This window comes from Ambystoma mexicanum, chromosome 13 (genome assembly GCF_040938575.1).
Source record: "Ambystoma mexicanum isolate Mex_15411 chromosome 13, UKY_AmexF1_1, whole genome shotgun sequence".
Taxonomy (NCBI): domain Eukaryota; kingdom Metazoa; phylum Chordata; class Amphibia; order Caudata; family Ambystomatidae; genus Ambystoma; species Ambystoma mexicanum.
The window spans coordinates 698,608,874-698,625,451 of NC_090938.1; the positions used below are offsets into that span (position 1 = coordinate 698,608,874).

At 49.2% G+C, this 16,578-nt stretch overlaps 1 protein-coding gene across 2 annotated transcripts in view; it reads right to left on the minus strand.

Moving 5' to 3' along the window:
- Window positions 1-4,383: 4,383 nt before the first annotated feature.
- The window catches only part of NR1D1 (nuclear receptor subfamily 1 group D member 1), a 57,946-nt gene continuing 45,751 nt past the window's right edge, over window positions 4,384-16,578 (minus strand). The window contains exons 3-8 of one of the 2 annotated variants that reach the window (XM_069634780.1): window positions 15,555-15,643; window positions 15,260-15,404; window positions 14,413-15,077; window positions 12,497-12,682; window positions 9,086-9,296; window positions 4,384-7,498 (exon numbers count right to left, since the gene is read on the minus strand). In XM_069634780.1, the coding sequence (XP_069490881.1) occupies window positions 7,299-7,498; window positions 9,086-9,296; window positions 12,497-12,682; window positions 14,413-15,077; window positions 15,260-15,404; window positions 15,555-15,643 (1,496 nt within the window). In that variant the 3' untranslated portion in view covers window positions 4,384-7,298. The remainder of the gene's footprint in view (window positions 7,499-9,085; window positions 9,297-12,496; window positions 12,683-14,412; window positions 15,078-15,259; window positions 15,405-15,554; window positions 15,644-16,578) is intronic. The other variant, XM_069634781.1, reaches the window with a different exon arrangement.

Consider the following 16,578-nt stretch of genomic DNA (forward strand, 5'->3'; position numbering starts at 1 on the left):
TCCTCTGTGTTCCTTTACAGGGTGGGCTGTATTTTTTAGTGTGCTAGAACAGTCTGTTGTAATAATAATAAAGTTGATATTTGTAGACAACCTTGACTGGACAGTCCCTTTTATCACTGGGTAATAATTGTATTTTCGCTGTGTTGCAACAAACCAACGATCCACGACCTTTCAGAGATAAGCCTGCCGTTCCGTCCACATTATCAAAATTGGACAAGGAGGTTTATAATTGACTTGTGTTCCAATCTGTTTGGATCCCTTCTGGTGTACTAGAGGTGTGGGGCTGATTGATGGTTTAGAAACTAATATTCATCTCTGCATCACTGGTGCCCCGGAAGTTGATTTGTCACAACAATAATGGTCCTACTAGGCCTTGTCACATCCGGATTGTGCAAGTGCAGAACAAGAAGTGAGAAGGAGGGGGAGTCGGGGGGGCGGGGGAGTGCCGGTCTGTGCAAAAGCAAAGTGCTAAGGTGGGAAGGGAAAAGGGTGAAGGGGCGAAGTGCAAGTGCTAAGGGGAGGCCAGAGGGCAGTTGCCAGGGAATGCAGGTAAGTGCAAGGAAGGGGCGGGTGGACTGGGTATGGGGGGCCTGGGGCCCTGTAGTACTCAGAGGGAACCACGCAGCCCGTCATTGAGGCAGAAGAAAGGTCTTAGCAAGGGAGGGGGAAGTGAAGGAGGAGGAGGAGAAAAGCAGGGTCTTGAGGAGCTTCTGGAACTTAAAGAAATCTGGTTCAAGCCTGAAAGGGGCAGGGAGATCATTCCAGCGGGAGGCTCCTGTGGAGGAGAGACATCTACCCTCTACTCTTTGCTTAACGAAGCGTCTGATTCACCGAGTTGGAGCTGGCAGACCAAAGGGCTCTAGCAGGGAGGTATTTAGAGAAAGTGCGTTGGGTGTAGCAGGGTTCCAGGCCCCAAAAGCCTTATGGATGATGCAGAGGGTCTTAAATTTCATCCTAGCAGCAACTGGGGGCCAGTGGAGAGAAACTAGGGTTGGAGAGATGCGGTCCCTGGGCTTGAGGCCAAGAATAAATATAGCAGTCCTATTCTGGATTAGTTGAAGGGGGCAAAGGGAGGATGAGGGAAGAGGCTGTTACAGAAGTCAAGACTAGAGAGGACCAGAGATCTGGAGACATTGAGTTTCTGGGGAAGGTGTTGAAAGGGGCAATACCTCTGAGGAGGTGCAGCTGATAGTGGGCCTTCTTGGCAAGGTCCTCGATGTGAGGAGAGGAGAGAGAGAGGAATCAAAAGATGACACCAAGGTTTTATGAATCACAAAAGATTGAGGGGAAGGGTCCCATAGAGGGTGGCCAGAGGGAAGGAGGGAAGGTGGGAGCTGGGGTTGCAATGAAAAGGATCGCAGTCTTACTGGCATTAAGGCAGAGATTATTGGCAGCGCACCATGACTGAATGGCAGTCAGTGAGGGAGGAGAGAAGAGGAGGAGGAAGTGGAGGGAAGCTTGAAGGAGAGCTGCTGGTCATCTGCATAGCACTGGAAGTGAGGAGCAAAGGAAGAGATCAAGTTCGGCAAGGGGGCAAGGTAGATGTGATGTGAAAAGTCACGGCAAGAGGATACTGCCTTAAGAGACGCCGCTGCAGGTGGAGAGTGTGATAGGGGAGAGGAAAGGGCCCATTTGAACCTGGGATGGTCTGTTGGAGAGGAAGGAGGTCAACCAGTCCAGGCCTATAATGCCAAGGGTGTCACTGAGCCGATTTATCAGGGTGGCATGATTGACCGTGTCGAAGGTGGAGGAAAGGTCCAAGAGGATAAGAACGGAAGGAGAGTTAAGAGTCAAGATTAGAGAGCAAGTCATCAAGGTGTTCAGTAGAGCAGTTTCTGTGCCTCTGGCAACTCTGAAGCGAGACCGGTGGTCGTGGAGACAGTCGACATTTTCGGTAAATTGGGAGATGGCAGGCTTCTCCAGGAGTTTGCCCATGAGAGGGCCAATGGAGATAGGGTGACCGCAGGGCAGGAGGGGTCAGAAGGGATGGCTTGAGGGAAGGAGCGGGAGGCAAAGTAATTGTTACAGAAATCAGCCAGGGAAGGGTTTCTGACAGGATTTGGCGATAACATGGTTAAGTGCCAAAACCTTAACAGCATTTGTCTAGGCTAATATGGCTAACATATCTGTGAAGCAACAGAGCAGTGTAGAACAAGGTACTACAGTAATAGGTTCTACGTTAAAATAACGCATCCGAGAACAACGCATCCTTGTACGCCGAAGCTGAAAGCTCTGCATTTGGATAATCTCGACTGCACTCAACTGACAATTATCCCCCGCTTTCCATGCAATACCCCTGAGCCCATAATGCCGAGCAAGGGAAGCCGGAGACAACCCCCTCCACTCCCCAACCCCTGCTCCCCTTGTTTGGCATTGTGGGATTCTTGATTTTCGTCCATGTCGAATGCGCACTAAACGCACATGCAGCATTTTGTACCCATTATTTTCGGGCAATACCACCATAACATGGATCGAATTAGAAGGCTACAGGCGACCAGTTTCATATGACTAGAAGTTAGTTTGAGACTGAGGGGGGAACCGCATGCATGGGGGCTGGCAGTGCTTACTAGTTGTGAGAATACGCTGCATATGTGTAATATAAGCAGCTCGTCTTTCATTGGCCAACTCCAGATGACCAATAAAATGAACATTAAATAAATGGTGGCCTGATCCTGGCAGTGAGCACCAGAGTGCAATGATGTTTTTAGAGAAGCCGGCACCAGTTATGGGGGTGGCCATGACAGGGTGAAGTCTTTGCCCAGGGGAGCGTGGTGGTGCAGCCTGGTGCCTCACAGAGGGAGGTGGCAGCAGTGCCACTGGAAGCAGAAGGGGTCAGTTGAGTGATTGAAGGCTAGTGTGGCAAGGAGAGCGGGAAAAACAAATGCCAAACGTGTATGCATTCTGCGTGCCCGTTTCGAGGCAAGCTCACCAACAAAGTTCACGTGGGTTTACAGAACCCTTTGCGCTCAATTGCATAAAGCCAGTGCCGTCGCTAGGGGGCGGCCTGGGCCCCTCCTCTGAAATCCTGGGCCCTCCTTGGCCCCGCCTACGTAAACTGGGCTACTCGCTCGGCACACAGACAGGGGCGCAATCAAAAATGAAGAGCTGTTAAGTTTCCTCTTGCGTCAAGAGCAGCCCCTCCAATCAGAATGTAGCGCACAAAACTGTGAATGGTGGGTCCTTAGCGACTTAATGGTTTCGTGCCTGCATTCTGATGGGAGGGGAGGTGCAGTGGGGTTTGGTAGTTGGTGTGCACAAAAGCTTCTCTGCGGGAGTGCTTATGACATCACACATTCCCTTTCGTAAGCAGCCCCCCTACTTTTGTCTGTGGCCCCCCTCCTAAATTTGACGCCCGACAACGCCACTGCATAAAACGCCAATAAATTGTGTCGTTTCGCTTTTAGCCCTGGAAGCTACAGGTGCTTGCACCAAGAACTGGTTATATCTACTGCGCTGACGGTTTGAAATGTAACAATCCTATCAATTGTTACAATGGTTTGGAACGTGACTGAGGGCAATGACCTATTGCGCCTTGAAATGGTAGCCCTCTTGTGCCCAATAGCAAATCCCCTATGGTAGCAACCGTGGTAGTAGAGTCGGGACACTGTGGGTGCCCGAGAGCAATTCCATGGTAGCCCAGTGGAGCAGCTGGGCGCGTTCCCAAGTGAATCCTTGAGAGTTCGCTAGATCATCTGTGGGTGCTCGGGGGTGAGACCTTGTTCGGTCAGTGGAGCACCTGTGGGGGACCACGAGTGACTCCATGGTAATGTGCTAGAGCACCTGTGTGTTCACGCAAGCAAATCCTTGGTAGTGCACTGGAGCATCCATGGGTGCTCACGGTTGAGTCCTTGTTAGTTTGGTGAAGCACCTGTGTGTGCACCTCAGGTATGCTGGACCATCCATGGTTGCTGGTGGTTGATCCCTTGGTAGCACGGTGGAGCACCCATGGGTGATCCTGAGTGAATTCTTGGTAGTCATTGGGGCGAGTCTGCCACTTAGCTCAGTCACCTCTCAGAGTTGCTTTTGGGTTTATTGCGGTGTGGTCATCCCTTTCAGAGTTAGGTTTTTTGGGTGTATAATTGGTAACACTTAGTTTTGTCTTTAGTGATGTGCATTTGCTCTGATGAAGTACACCACGTCTACACATATTGGCCAGAATCCTCTTTACTGGAGGGAATTCGGGTTGTGTAATTAATCACTTTCTTCTCCTTTGTCAACCCCAGAGTGGCACAGCACTTCATGATACAATATGTATAAAGTATCCACTTGTTCACCCGCTGTTAACGTTGTCCCCCACCCCTCACGGTATCAGAGGAAAGAGCATCTTTGGAACAGAAAACAGACAAATTCATTAAATACATACAGAAACACGCTTTTAATTCACTCTAATATTTGAATTTTACAATTCTGCTTCTCAAAAAGAAATTATAAAGTTGTATCATAATACCCCTGTATCAACGTGTCATTTGTTAAATGTTTGCTGCTTTTTTATTCTAATTTCAAAGCACTGAGACTGAATGTATTCACAATATCAGCCCCTGAAGAAGGCTGGCACATCCGAAACGTGTCGCGACAGTCAAACAAGTCTTAATCGCTGAAAGATGTGTTAATATATAGTTAATAATGCTTTATATAAATATATATTAATATAAATAAGAATTTATATGAATAATGATTTGAAGAACTGGAGGAAAGCAGATAACATTACAAAAATGAGAAGTTGATACAAGGGTTTTTGATATGGTACGACATTATACATTCGTTAAGAAGAATTGCTGCAAGGTTCAAATATTGAATCAAATTAAAAACATTGATATATCTAGTGATATTTATTGAACATGTCTGAAGTCTATTATAAAGAGGTCTCTTGCGCGAGTGCAGGGGTTACCAGCGGGGTACAGCTGGATTTTTTTGTTTTTGATGGAAGAGAGTGGTTCATAGGCTAGAGAACCATATCCTCCTAGCACCAGAAATTAGGATCCGAATTTATTTCAACATTTTTACAATTGGAACAAAGAACATTCTGAATGGACTGCAGTTCTGTACTCTTGAGTAAGTCTGATTGTTCGGCTCTAGTATCTGTTGAGAGTGGCCGAACAGCTTCCGTATACATGGGTCGGGCCACGGCAAACCCTTTCGATTCCCTTTGCCACAGTCCCAGCCGCATGCGTGGCATCCAACACCGGAGACCCCTCCCTCCCCCGCCTCTCAGGAAAAGGATGATGCAGCCACCAATGGTTTTCCCATGGTAGCCAGAGGCAGACACGTAACAAAAAAGTAGTGGAACTGTGAGCCTGGAAGGAGTGGTGCAGAGAGGTGTGCAATATATACGTGTCGAGGGGTTGTGTGGGCAGGTAGGTGCCAAAGTGAGTGGGGTGGGCAAAAGAAGGACGGCCTGATGGACCGTTTTTCTTTTGGATCTTGTCAGTTAAAACACATTTCAGTTGAAATTCAACTGCTATAAAGGATTTGGAAGTGTTTGCTCTTGCAAACACTGCCAAGAGTGCGGGGAAAGCCATGTATATTTTTCTATTGTACAAGAGTTCCACACTCTATACATTTATAACAGTTCAAGTGCAAAGAAAACTAGTGTAGGGTGGAGGAAAAGTGTTGACTTTGTAATGCAGTGCAATCGTTTTGCCAAATACGGGTCTCTTCCTCTGGACAGTCCTGGGATGCTGTGGGAAACCAGGACTGCGACTCAAAATGGTGCCGCAGTAGCTCGGTGTGTGTGAACAATAAACAGACAGAACTTTGAGGCAAAAATCAATACTAAAAGGGTACATGGGTTAAATAAGTTATCTGCTTCAGCCATTGGGCTTTTAAGAAGAGATGCATAATGTGGGGAACAAGGGCTTGTGAGCTTGTACAGCATGCGTCCAAGCAGAGCAGGCTGCTCCTACAGTCCAGTTCACACCCACACACGGAGACCACACTTACCAAGCACATTCATCGGGCAGTTCACAGTTCACCATGCTGGCTAGGGCTGATGGGAGTTGTAGTGCAAAACATTTGGAGAACCAAAGATTGCAGAGCCGTGCCTTCAGCATTGCTGTATGTGTTATCAGCTCTGCAGGAGCACAAGTGAAGCAGGAAGGGTCTATCGCCTAAAATGAAGAGGTGTGCATAACTGCAACCTCAACATTTCCAGGACTGTGCAAAAGGTTGTAAAAAAGTGGTGGAACCATAAACAGCGAAAGAGGGTCTCCGTTCCTGCTCCCTTCGACCTCTGGGATAACCTTGTGCAGTTATGAGGTGGCCCAAAATCCACCCCGACATACTGCACCATCATGACTGTGCCGCTGTGAGCAGAATCATTACAATCTGGTATGAAGATTCCCAGGCCGCGTTCCTGCGGCACAACCTCATGCAGGCTCCACACACTGCACCGGGAAGCACTGCAGACCCAGAGGCCACACGCCTTACTCCTGTTGCCCAGCTCACCTTGAGCAAGAAAATGAGGAGCTCTCGCTCCTCATAGGGTAGGGATTGGGCGGGGGGTCTCGGTAAACAAGGGACCCTCAGGAGGTGGCTCTACCCATAAATGACCTTTAAGCACCCAAACACACAGCTACCCCAAGGATTCCAGAATATTGTCCATTTGTGAAAATAACCCGGTTGAGAATGTTGCATGGCATGAAAACACTGAACTCAAATATTCGTGGATTTTTTTTAGATGTCAGTTCTAACTCGACAATTTAAACACGGGACGCAACAAATACAATACATGAGAATTCATGGCGATGGGCGCCGACACTACAGACCAGCCCGCCCGAAAGCCTCTAGAGTCCACGGCAGGAGGCTCAGTCTGTCGTGGTTCCAGAAGCATGGCACATCTCGTGCCTGGGGTGAAAGCATCCTGTTAAGAAGCAGAGTGTGTTTAACCCTAGCACCAGGACCCTCCTGTGCCTCCTCAGGGGCTTCCTTAGTCTCACAGCCCTATCCTGAGCGTATCAGGCCGATCCTTAGGTTATCGAGCCCATCTCACAATTCTTTCACAAAGCACAGCTCTACCAGTTTCTAGAATGTTCTCAGAAAATATTGTATTTAAACACAACTCAAAATGTACAATCATATTTACAACAATGTTCTTGCACAGTTCATCCTTGAAATATTTTATCACAATATAAATATTCAGTCTTTTGGGTGGCGTGGGGGCGAGGGTCTCTTCACGGCTGTAAAAATGTAACAGTTCTCGTGCAGTCAGCAGCAGTGTCCCCACGGGGGCTTTACAAAGTTTTTTACTTAAAAGTTTAGTTTTTGTAGGAGCGGGGGGGGGGGGGGGGCGCCCTGCCAGCTCACAGCGCATCCACCCGGAAGGAGAGCAGCTTCTCAGAGTGCATGTTGTTCAGTGTGCGCAGGTCCGGGAGTTTGAGGAGGAGCTTGGTGAAGCGCGAGGTCTCGCTGGGCTTGTTTTTGAGGATCAAGGCGCGAAGCGCGCGGATCAGCGTCTCCTGCAGCTGCTCCACGGATGCTGTGTTCTCCATCCCAGAGCGATCTGCAAACACAAAATGGCGCCATCAGCCAGTGTAGTCATGCAAGAATTGACCTTGCTTGCTTGCCATAATCAGAAAAACACCCCCACCAGCCACTCTTATTTTAATACGCACACTAGCAGTAGGTCAAACTTTCATGTCAAGTCATCCAACTGCCCCCACCGTGCAGACGAGAGTCGTACGTGCATTAGGCAAGATAATATGAAATGGGAAATGGGCCAAGACACTGATCACGCAAACCTTCTGCCAGTGGGCCAGGTTAGCTTCCTTGTGCAATAAGAACGCATTACTAAAAGGAGGGCGCCAGCTGCTGGCACAATAACGCTGCAGAATGTGCAAACTCTCAGGCTATGGACTAAATGTGGAAATAGAGGGGTGTCCGCATGGGAATAGCGTGTGGTCTCCATGGGGTATTACAATGTGGCCTCCACAGGAGATTATCCATGTGATCAACATAGGATGTGCCCATGGGATGTACATGCCATGTGTGCCCGACCCTAGTCTCACAGGTGCAATTCTTCAATCCCCTACTTGATGAGCCTGCCCAAGTTTAGTGAAAAGCCAGTGACAGCTGTATTAGGAAATGGGGTAGGGATTGGGGGGGGGCTGAAACCATGTTTTTCCAATAGAGACTTAAAACCCCCTTCGAGCATCAAAAGTGCCACTGGGAAGTGCACAGCTTGCACTACCGCAGGACTTCCCTGGTTTCACAAGCCGTGCGGCAACAGTCCCCGACCTGTGTAGCAACAGCAGGCTCTATTCTCCGGCTAAACCAGGAGAAGCCCCTGAAAGGCAGGCCCAGCATTCTGCACCATCCATCACCCTGAACCCAGAAATCAGGACCATGAACACCTACGGTAAATCCTAGCGAGGTGTACCAAGGCCCGATTAGGACTAACCTTCACCCCCTCCACTTCGCGTGAACTTCATGGTGGCCTCCCCGTAGGAAGTCCAAGCGCTGCGCACATTTCTCTGAATACGCGTTTCTTTCTGATTCTAACAGCAACAGAACTCAATGTCCTTAATTCGAATGTGTATTCATCGCGAGATCTACACTCGCTTCGACCATTCTCAAAGACCAGACCAAGATCAGAGTAAGTGGAGACTTTTATCTTGACGTAAGAGTTTGGCACCAATCCTCTCAACCCTGGCACTCAAAAGAACTGGGCGCCGAGCATTGGACCCAGAGGATTTTGGTTTTCTCCGGATGGCGCATGAGTAAAGGTGGTGGGTTTCAGGGGGGCAGGTGAGCTGAGGGATTTCCATCAAGACTAACACTCCCTTGAAGGTGGGGTCCGTCCAAGAGGCCAAACTACCGCCTATAGTGCAAGGCGGGCACCCAGAATTTTTTTTATTTACATTCAGATGAAAAAAAGGCAGCACCATTCCCCAACACGCGCAGTGCAATGCCACACCACCTTCCTTGCAGGGATGTAGATTGATGTACCGGCATTGGACTATGGTATAGCGGACGTTCGGGCAGTAGCCGCACAAGCCTGTAGACAATAAAACCCCTCTTGGAGCTGCGGAGCGGGTTATCCGCATCCTCTACCCTTCCGCCCCTCAACTCAGCGCTCCTCTGTGCTTACCTGCAGAGACCAACACCACGGCCGTGAAGAGGCCCAGCTCCTCCTCCGTCAGTATCAGGGAGCCCAACTTCTCGCTGAACTCAAACATGGAGTTGAGGAGCTCCCCCATGCCCATTCCCCGCAGCTCCTCCAGGCTGTAGGTGGCTCCGCTCATGAACGTCACCGTCTGCTTCTTCACATCAAACAGGGACGCAAACCTGACCATCAAGACCTGAGACAGGGAACAGAGAAGGCAGCGTGGTCAGATATCTGCGCTGCGCTCAATTCTCACAACATAGCCCAATTACCCAACATAACTCAACTTACATTTACTGGTGGCAAAGGGTTATTCAGATGTCCCAAAACAATGTCAATGAAATGTAATTTTAATTACCTAGTGTAAGTGTTAATTTGGGGCCAGTACAGTGATATCAAGAGATGGTGAGCTCAATTTATTGCACAACTCGCTGTGATGCTGTATACTTGGTACTACGCCAATGTGCGGCGTACACTGAGGGCAGTGGGAAACATAGGCTCCACCAATAAGAGCCAAAGCCTCAGTATTTAGGGTTTTCACTCCCTGCCACTGCACATCGGTTCATCCTCTTTTCACTGGTTCCGGGCTTCGATAGGCGCTACGTTGCTTAGAGCTAGAAAATGCACAGAGTCTAGAATAAGAACAAACTTTGGGTTTTTAAACTTAGCTAGACCTACAAAGACTCCACACAGAAAAAGCAGCCCTGGTTTTCTTCTGTGTGCAGTACATACGAGGGGCAAGAAACTAAGGAGCACGGAGCGCCCCCCCGACAGGACTGGCACCTCAAGCGCCTCGAGGCTCCTGGTCTCAAACACACTGCATTTATCCATTCATGAAATGGGGATACCCTGTGATGGGGTTGCTACACTGTGGCGCTCTTTACGGTGCCCACCGGCTCTCTTCTATGGAAGATGGACCCTTTGCCAAGTTTCCCTTCACGTGTTTTGCCCACAGAGGAGAAGTGGTTAGTTGTTGTTTCTTTGCTAGATTGTGTTAGTATCCGACTTGGTAGCTGCTTTTCCTTCCTGGCTGCTGAATACAGAATTTCCATGCTTCTGTTCAGACACAGAGACTGGCAGCATTTTCGGTATTTGGGTTCAACCATGATGGCTGGCAGCATTTCCAGGCCGTGTTTAGTTCACCCATGGTGACTAGCGGCATTTATGGTATATGTTTGCTTCAGCCATGGCTGACCGCATTTACAGGTTATGTTTGATTCAGCCATGGTGGCTGACCGCATTTACAGGTTATGTTTGCTTCAGCCATGGTGGCTGACCGCATTTTGAGGTTATGTTTGCTTCAGCCATGGTGGATGACCGCATTTACAGGTTATGTTTGCTTCAGCCATGGTGGCTGACCGCATTTTGAGGTTATGTTTGCTTCAGCCATGGTGGATGACTGCACTTCCAAGATTACGTTTAACGCACCCATGGTGAGTGGCAGCATTTCAGAGTTACGTTTATTGTAGGCCTTATGCCGACAGCTTGTCCAGGTTACGTTGGCTTTAGCCATAATGCCTGGCAGCATGTCAAGTGTGTTGGTTTCAGTCATGGTTGGCTGGCAGCATTTTTCCGGTTAAGTTTATTTCTGCCATTTAAGCTGGTGATGTTTTCAGAGTACGTTTAGTTCACCCAGTGTGGCTGCCAGAATTTCTAGGGTAGGCTTAGTTCAGCCATGACGACAGACAGCATTACCAGGTCATGTTTCTTCCAGCCACAGTGAATAGCACCCTTTCACAGATATGTAATGTTTCAGCCATGGTGACTGGCAGCATTTCCAGGGTAGGATTAGTTCAGCCATGCTGCCCGGCAGCATTTCCAGGGCATGCTTAGTTCAGCCATGCTGGCGGGCAGCATTTCCAGGGCATGCTTAGTTCAGCCAAGCTGGAGGGCAGCATTTCCAGGGTATGTTTAGTTCAGCAATGCTGGATGGGAGCATTTCCAGGGTATGCTTAGTTCAGCCGAGCTGGAGGGCAGCATTTTCAGGGTATGTTTAGTTCAGCCATGCTGGCGGGCAGCATTTTCAGGGCATACTTAGTTCAGCCAAGCTGGAAGGCAGCATTTTCAGGGTATGTTTAGTTCAGCCATGCTGGATGGGAGCATTTATGGGTTATTCTATGACAGGGGTATGCAACCTTTGGCTCTCCAGATGTTCTGGATTAAAACTCCCAAAATCCCTCATTGACTACGCTGGCTGGGGCAGATAGCAGTTGTAGTCCAAAGCAGCTGGAGAGCCAAATATTGCAGACCCCTAGTCTATGCTGTTCAGTGGTGGCCTTCTTTCAAACCGTGTGCTCTGCGTAAAGCCTGCAAAGTAACCGCAGCACCTACGCTTCCTCCGAGGAGACCCCAGAGCACGGGCACTTGCTTAGGTGATCCACTTGCATCTGTCTATGCGGGCAGATGCGTGCCTCTTTGTTGATATTCTGTTATAATTTTTCCATTTAGACTGAGTGGTAATCAATCGCAATGCCCCCTTGCGCCCCTCCTACTTTCAGAAGATGTGCCAGTTTTGCACAAGTGCAACTATCTTGTCTTTCACCTGGTATATTTGCCTGGTGGTTTGACTTATCAATCAAGGTATCCATCAAGCCAAATAATTAATTAAGACAATAGTTTCCTAAAAGAAAAAATTGGTTCATATTGGCCAGAATATTATCATCCTCTATGATTTAAACCATTGTGAAATCCAACATAGCATGCTTGTGTACCCTGCCCAGCCACCTATATATATATATATATATATATATATATATATATATGAGCAATAGGGCGGGAATGGATTCCTGGAAAATCTCAACCAAGCACCTCTTGGCGTAGAAGGGGAAACCATCATGAGGACGGAGGGCACACAAATCAGCTAATATACCAATAAACTGGCACAGTTTCACAGGTATCCAGTCTTTGCATCGAAATTCATTTGCATTGAATTACTATCCATCGAAATGTATTCACTGAAATGCTTTTCCATCGAAGAGCATACTAATTTAATACATTTCGATTGATTTTTAGGGTTAGGGGGCCTTTGGGAGTTTGGAGAACCCACCCCCACGCCCCAATAAAGTTAGAGGAAGCTGGTGAAATACTTGAAAGATTTCAGCACTGGACAGCTCCCTCTAACGTTAGGCATGTTTCATTGAATTTACATGCAAAAAATGTAAAGTGTTTATATAACGAAACCCTATTCGATGGAAGGGTTTCGTTACATAAACACTTTGCACTTAATGTATGGGAATTCGATGAATCATTTTCGATGGAAATGATTCGATGCATCTAATTGTCATACTTTTGAGCGATATCCCTCAGGCCCCACCTGCCTGCAGTTTGATTAGCAGATTGCTTTCTGGAGGAGTGAGCTAAGCTGCACAAAGGCCTGAGCGCCAACCAGTGACCTACCTCGAAGGTGCCAGCTTTCAGCAAAGTCACTTGATCGTGCTGGGATAGGTCTCGGAATCCCGGGATGTGCTTGGCGAACTCCACCACTTCGCGCACGGCCGGTGTAAAGCTGAGCGAGAAGTCTTCCCAGATCTCCTGCACACTGCGGCCACTCCTGCCGTGGGGGTGCATGTTCATGGGACATGCCTGCAGAAAGGGGAAAAATAGGTAGATTAAGTTGAAGAAGGGGAAACAACAGACGCAACTGCACAGAACACATCGACCATCAAGATTGAGGAAAGAGATATCCGTTGTCTTTAAATTTAAACATGTTCTGGGTCTGGTTCCTTCATGCAGAATTGGCCAAAACTCTACTGGGAACAAGGCTGAATGGTAAACATCTTAACCCCTCGTGGACCAATCTCCCTCTTCCAGCGGCAGCACAATGCGACATATGAAACTGCACCGGACAGCCCTGCTCAGTGGTCTCCTGCTGAGCTAAAGAAAATGCTCTTCTTGGAGCAATTAAGAGCTTTCCAAGTGTACGTGCCCTAACAGAAGTGGGCACAAACTGCCCTGGCAGAAAGCCCACACCCAATGGCTACTAGCACAGGCAATGCGTGAGCTGGCTCTGCAGGAGGCCTTCAGATGACCGGCCAGCAGGCTCCAGAGTTAGGCCGACACGGACATCACTGGGTAAAGAGTAAAGACTGGGAAGAGCAGCAAGATAACCCATGACATTGAAGCCCAAAGTCCCCAGGAGGCAGGATGTGGTCTTTAGACAGCCCTTCAGATTCATTCAAGTCCATAAGCTCCCACATGACCCTCCGAGGAACCACTAAAACCTGGTGCTTACGACATAAATCCACTGATTAGCATGGCACAGAAAAAGAGCTTTAAAGTGGCCTCAGGTGACCACAAAAATAACACCAAGATGACCAAAGCCCTGGCATAGCAAGTCATGCAATGGCAACCACACACCTCGGCATGAGGTTTGCCCTTCCTATTTGTATTTATATTTATTGATTCATAAAGCGCCTTACACCAAAGCGCTGTACAATGGAACAACATAATACATAAAACATAAACAATATAACGGTTGAAGCAATTACAATATGAATCAATCAACAATACAGTGAGACGGGCAATTAACTGAAGGGAATAGGGAGAACAGGGGAGTGAGACTGGATAGGGGAGTGGTGGAGAAGAGTAGGAGGATGGAAGGGGAAGGGTGAGAGAGGGGAGGCAGGGGGGAGATAGTCGGGGGAAAGAATAAGGAGGGGGGAAGCAGAAGGGGGGGGAGGGGTTTCAAGGAGGAGAATGGAGGAGGAGACATTTAAGGGAAGTGCGGAATGAGGTGAAGGTGGGGGTAGAACGGATAGCAAGAGGAAGGGAGTTCCAGTGTAGAGGCACTAGGAGTTGGAAAGAGCGGAAACGGGTGGAGGCACAAGGGAACAGAGGTACAGTGAGAAGGAAATGGTCAACGGACCGAAGGGAACGGGAGGGGGAGTAGAAGGAGAGAAGGGAGGAGAGATAAGGGGGAGCAAGACCATGGAGAGATTTGAAGACAAGGCAGGGAAATTTAAATTTAAGTTGGGAGTGAAATGGAAGCCAGCCAAGGTAAGAGAGAGGTAGAGATGGAGTCACGGGAGGAAAGGAGACAGCTGGTACGAACAGCAGGGTGGTAGATGGATTTAAGAGGGGCAAGATGAGAAGTAGTAACTCCAAAGAGTAGGGAAGAGCAGTAGAAGAGGCGGAGAAGATTTAGAGTTTGGTAGCGTGGAAAGTGAGAGAGGGACGGATTTTGAGAATATTACATTACGGATTCCTAAATAGCACTAAGACCACAGGGCGGCTTCAAGGGCCTAGCAACCTCAGCTCGTGGCACAAGAGGGGCATTAAAGACACACACCTCCAGCTTAACTGGAACCACTTACCAAAAGTTCATCTTTAGTCCTCCGCCACGGACAGCCCTGGGGGCCCGGCGTACCGCATTCATGCACATTGGTGGGACACATCCTGTGCCCATTGGTATTGTTCTGGTGGCAACCATTGACATGCCAGCTAGGGTAGTGTGGGGTGTGGAATCCGTTCTTGGCCTCCACACAGCCGTTCTTCAGGCCGGCCGCTGCGTTGTTGTTGCGATGGTACATGGTGCTGACCCCGTTGACATGGTAGCCAGTTGCACAGTGGTTGTTCTCCCAGTTGAGTATGTTATTGTTGCAGGGCAGCGAGTGCCCAGGTTGGTTAAGCTTGTCATGGGCGTAAATGAAGATCTCCTTGTGTGCTTTGGCCACCTGGCCAATGACGTCCTCCACCTTCCCCTCAGGACTCGGGGAGCGCGGTGGGGTCAGCTGCTGTGGGAACTGCGAGAAGCACTCCTGGAAGGAGATGGGCGGGTTGTGCTGCAGGGATGGTGGCGGTGGGGGCTGAGGGCACGGAGCCAGGCTCAGAGTTGGCGGCTGCTGCTGATGGACCGGGGTGGGGCCCTCACCCTGGAAATGTCCGTTCATCTGGTTGTTGGCCATGTTGTTCATGGCGCTCTGCATTTCAGCCAGCATGCGCTGCTTTTCGCGCTTGGGGATGCGCCCGAAACGTACAGCTGAAATTACAGAGGTAAACACATAGGTTAGGTCAATATGCTGTACTGGTAATGCAGAGGCAGACAGCTAAGCACGAAATACGAAGGTCTGCAATGAGACATTGGACAGATCGAGTCAGCTAATTTATAAAGAGAAAACCAAAATGGGTGAATCGGTTCGGTGGCGGAGAGGCAGAACTCACCATCCCGGGACATGCCCACAGAAAGACACTTCTTGAAGCGGCACTGCTGGCAGCGGTTGCGGTTGATACGGATAATCGAACAATTTTCATTTTTCAGGCACTTTTTGTACTGGATGTTCTGTTGGATGCTTCGTCTGAAGAAACCCTACGGGGGGACAGGGGAGAGAAGGTAGAGACGGTGAGGGCCCTGGGAGCCAGCAGGTCTGTGCATGGGGCAATGGTGCATGGGGTCATGTGGAAGGAGAGGAAAGAGACAGGGTCAAGATGGCAGTGTAGTGAATTAGGGCGGACTTACTTTGCACCCTTCGCAGGCGTGAACACCGTAATGGAACCCAGAGGCCACGTCTCCACAAACCTTGCAAAGAAGAACCATCCCGTTCAGCTCTGGAAGTAGAAGAGGAAGAGTGTTAGGAGGGACACAAACTCACACCATGAACCACCCCTTTTCAAGATCACATGAACAGACAAGCTCGGGACAGGGCCGCATTGCCAGGCCTTTTGTTAAGCACAAGGGCGAGGTTCCCAAACCTTACTGCACACATAGACCGTTCTCTCAGGACGGCTTGCACGCCTTATAAACACCACCCCTAGTCTCAGTCAGGCCTCCATGCACAAGAGGGTTATGCTCCAGGCCTCACCATGCAATGCACAACCGGTTGTCCTGCACACGGGTGCCATACTTCCAGCCCTGCGCTTATATGTACAAGAGCCACAGGTCCACTCGAAACCTTACTGCACACTACTGGTAAGTCGTCCGTCTATGCAGTTCAAACACAAGGGGCGCCTTCCCTTTCTGATGCATACAATAACAATACTTGAACTGGCCCGTGGTGTAGTGGAAGGATCCAAGAATTTACCCACCAGCTCTTCAGGGGATTATGGCAGAGACCTATGCTGCCCTCTCCTTGGGGAGGGCAGACAAACACCCATCCTTCCGGGGGTTTGCAAAGGGGGTGTGGGGGCAGGCTGTCTCATACAACAGGCCTTGCTGAAGAGGTGACAGATGTACACAATAGCTTGTCCTCCAACCCTTCCTTGCGGGTTGGCAGAGGGACAGGAGTAGTTCACTGGCCCTTCCTTGAGGGTTGGCAAAGCAACAGGAGGAATAATCCAATGGCACTACCATAAGGGTTGGTAGAGAAACAAGTGTATTCCACTGGCCTTTCTTTGAGGGTCGGCAGAGGGACAGATGGAGGAGTCCATTGGCCCTTCCTTCTCCTCCAACAGCCATCCCTAGGGAGTAGCAGAGGACCACTTTGACTCCTTGAGAAGCCCTTCCTGACTAGGTGTCAAAGGGATACCAGGACACACCAAGATGC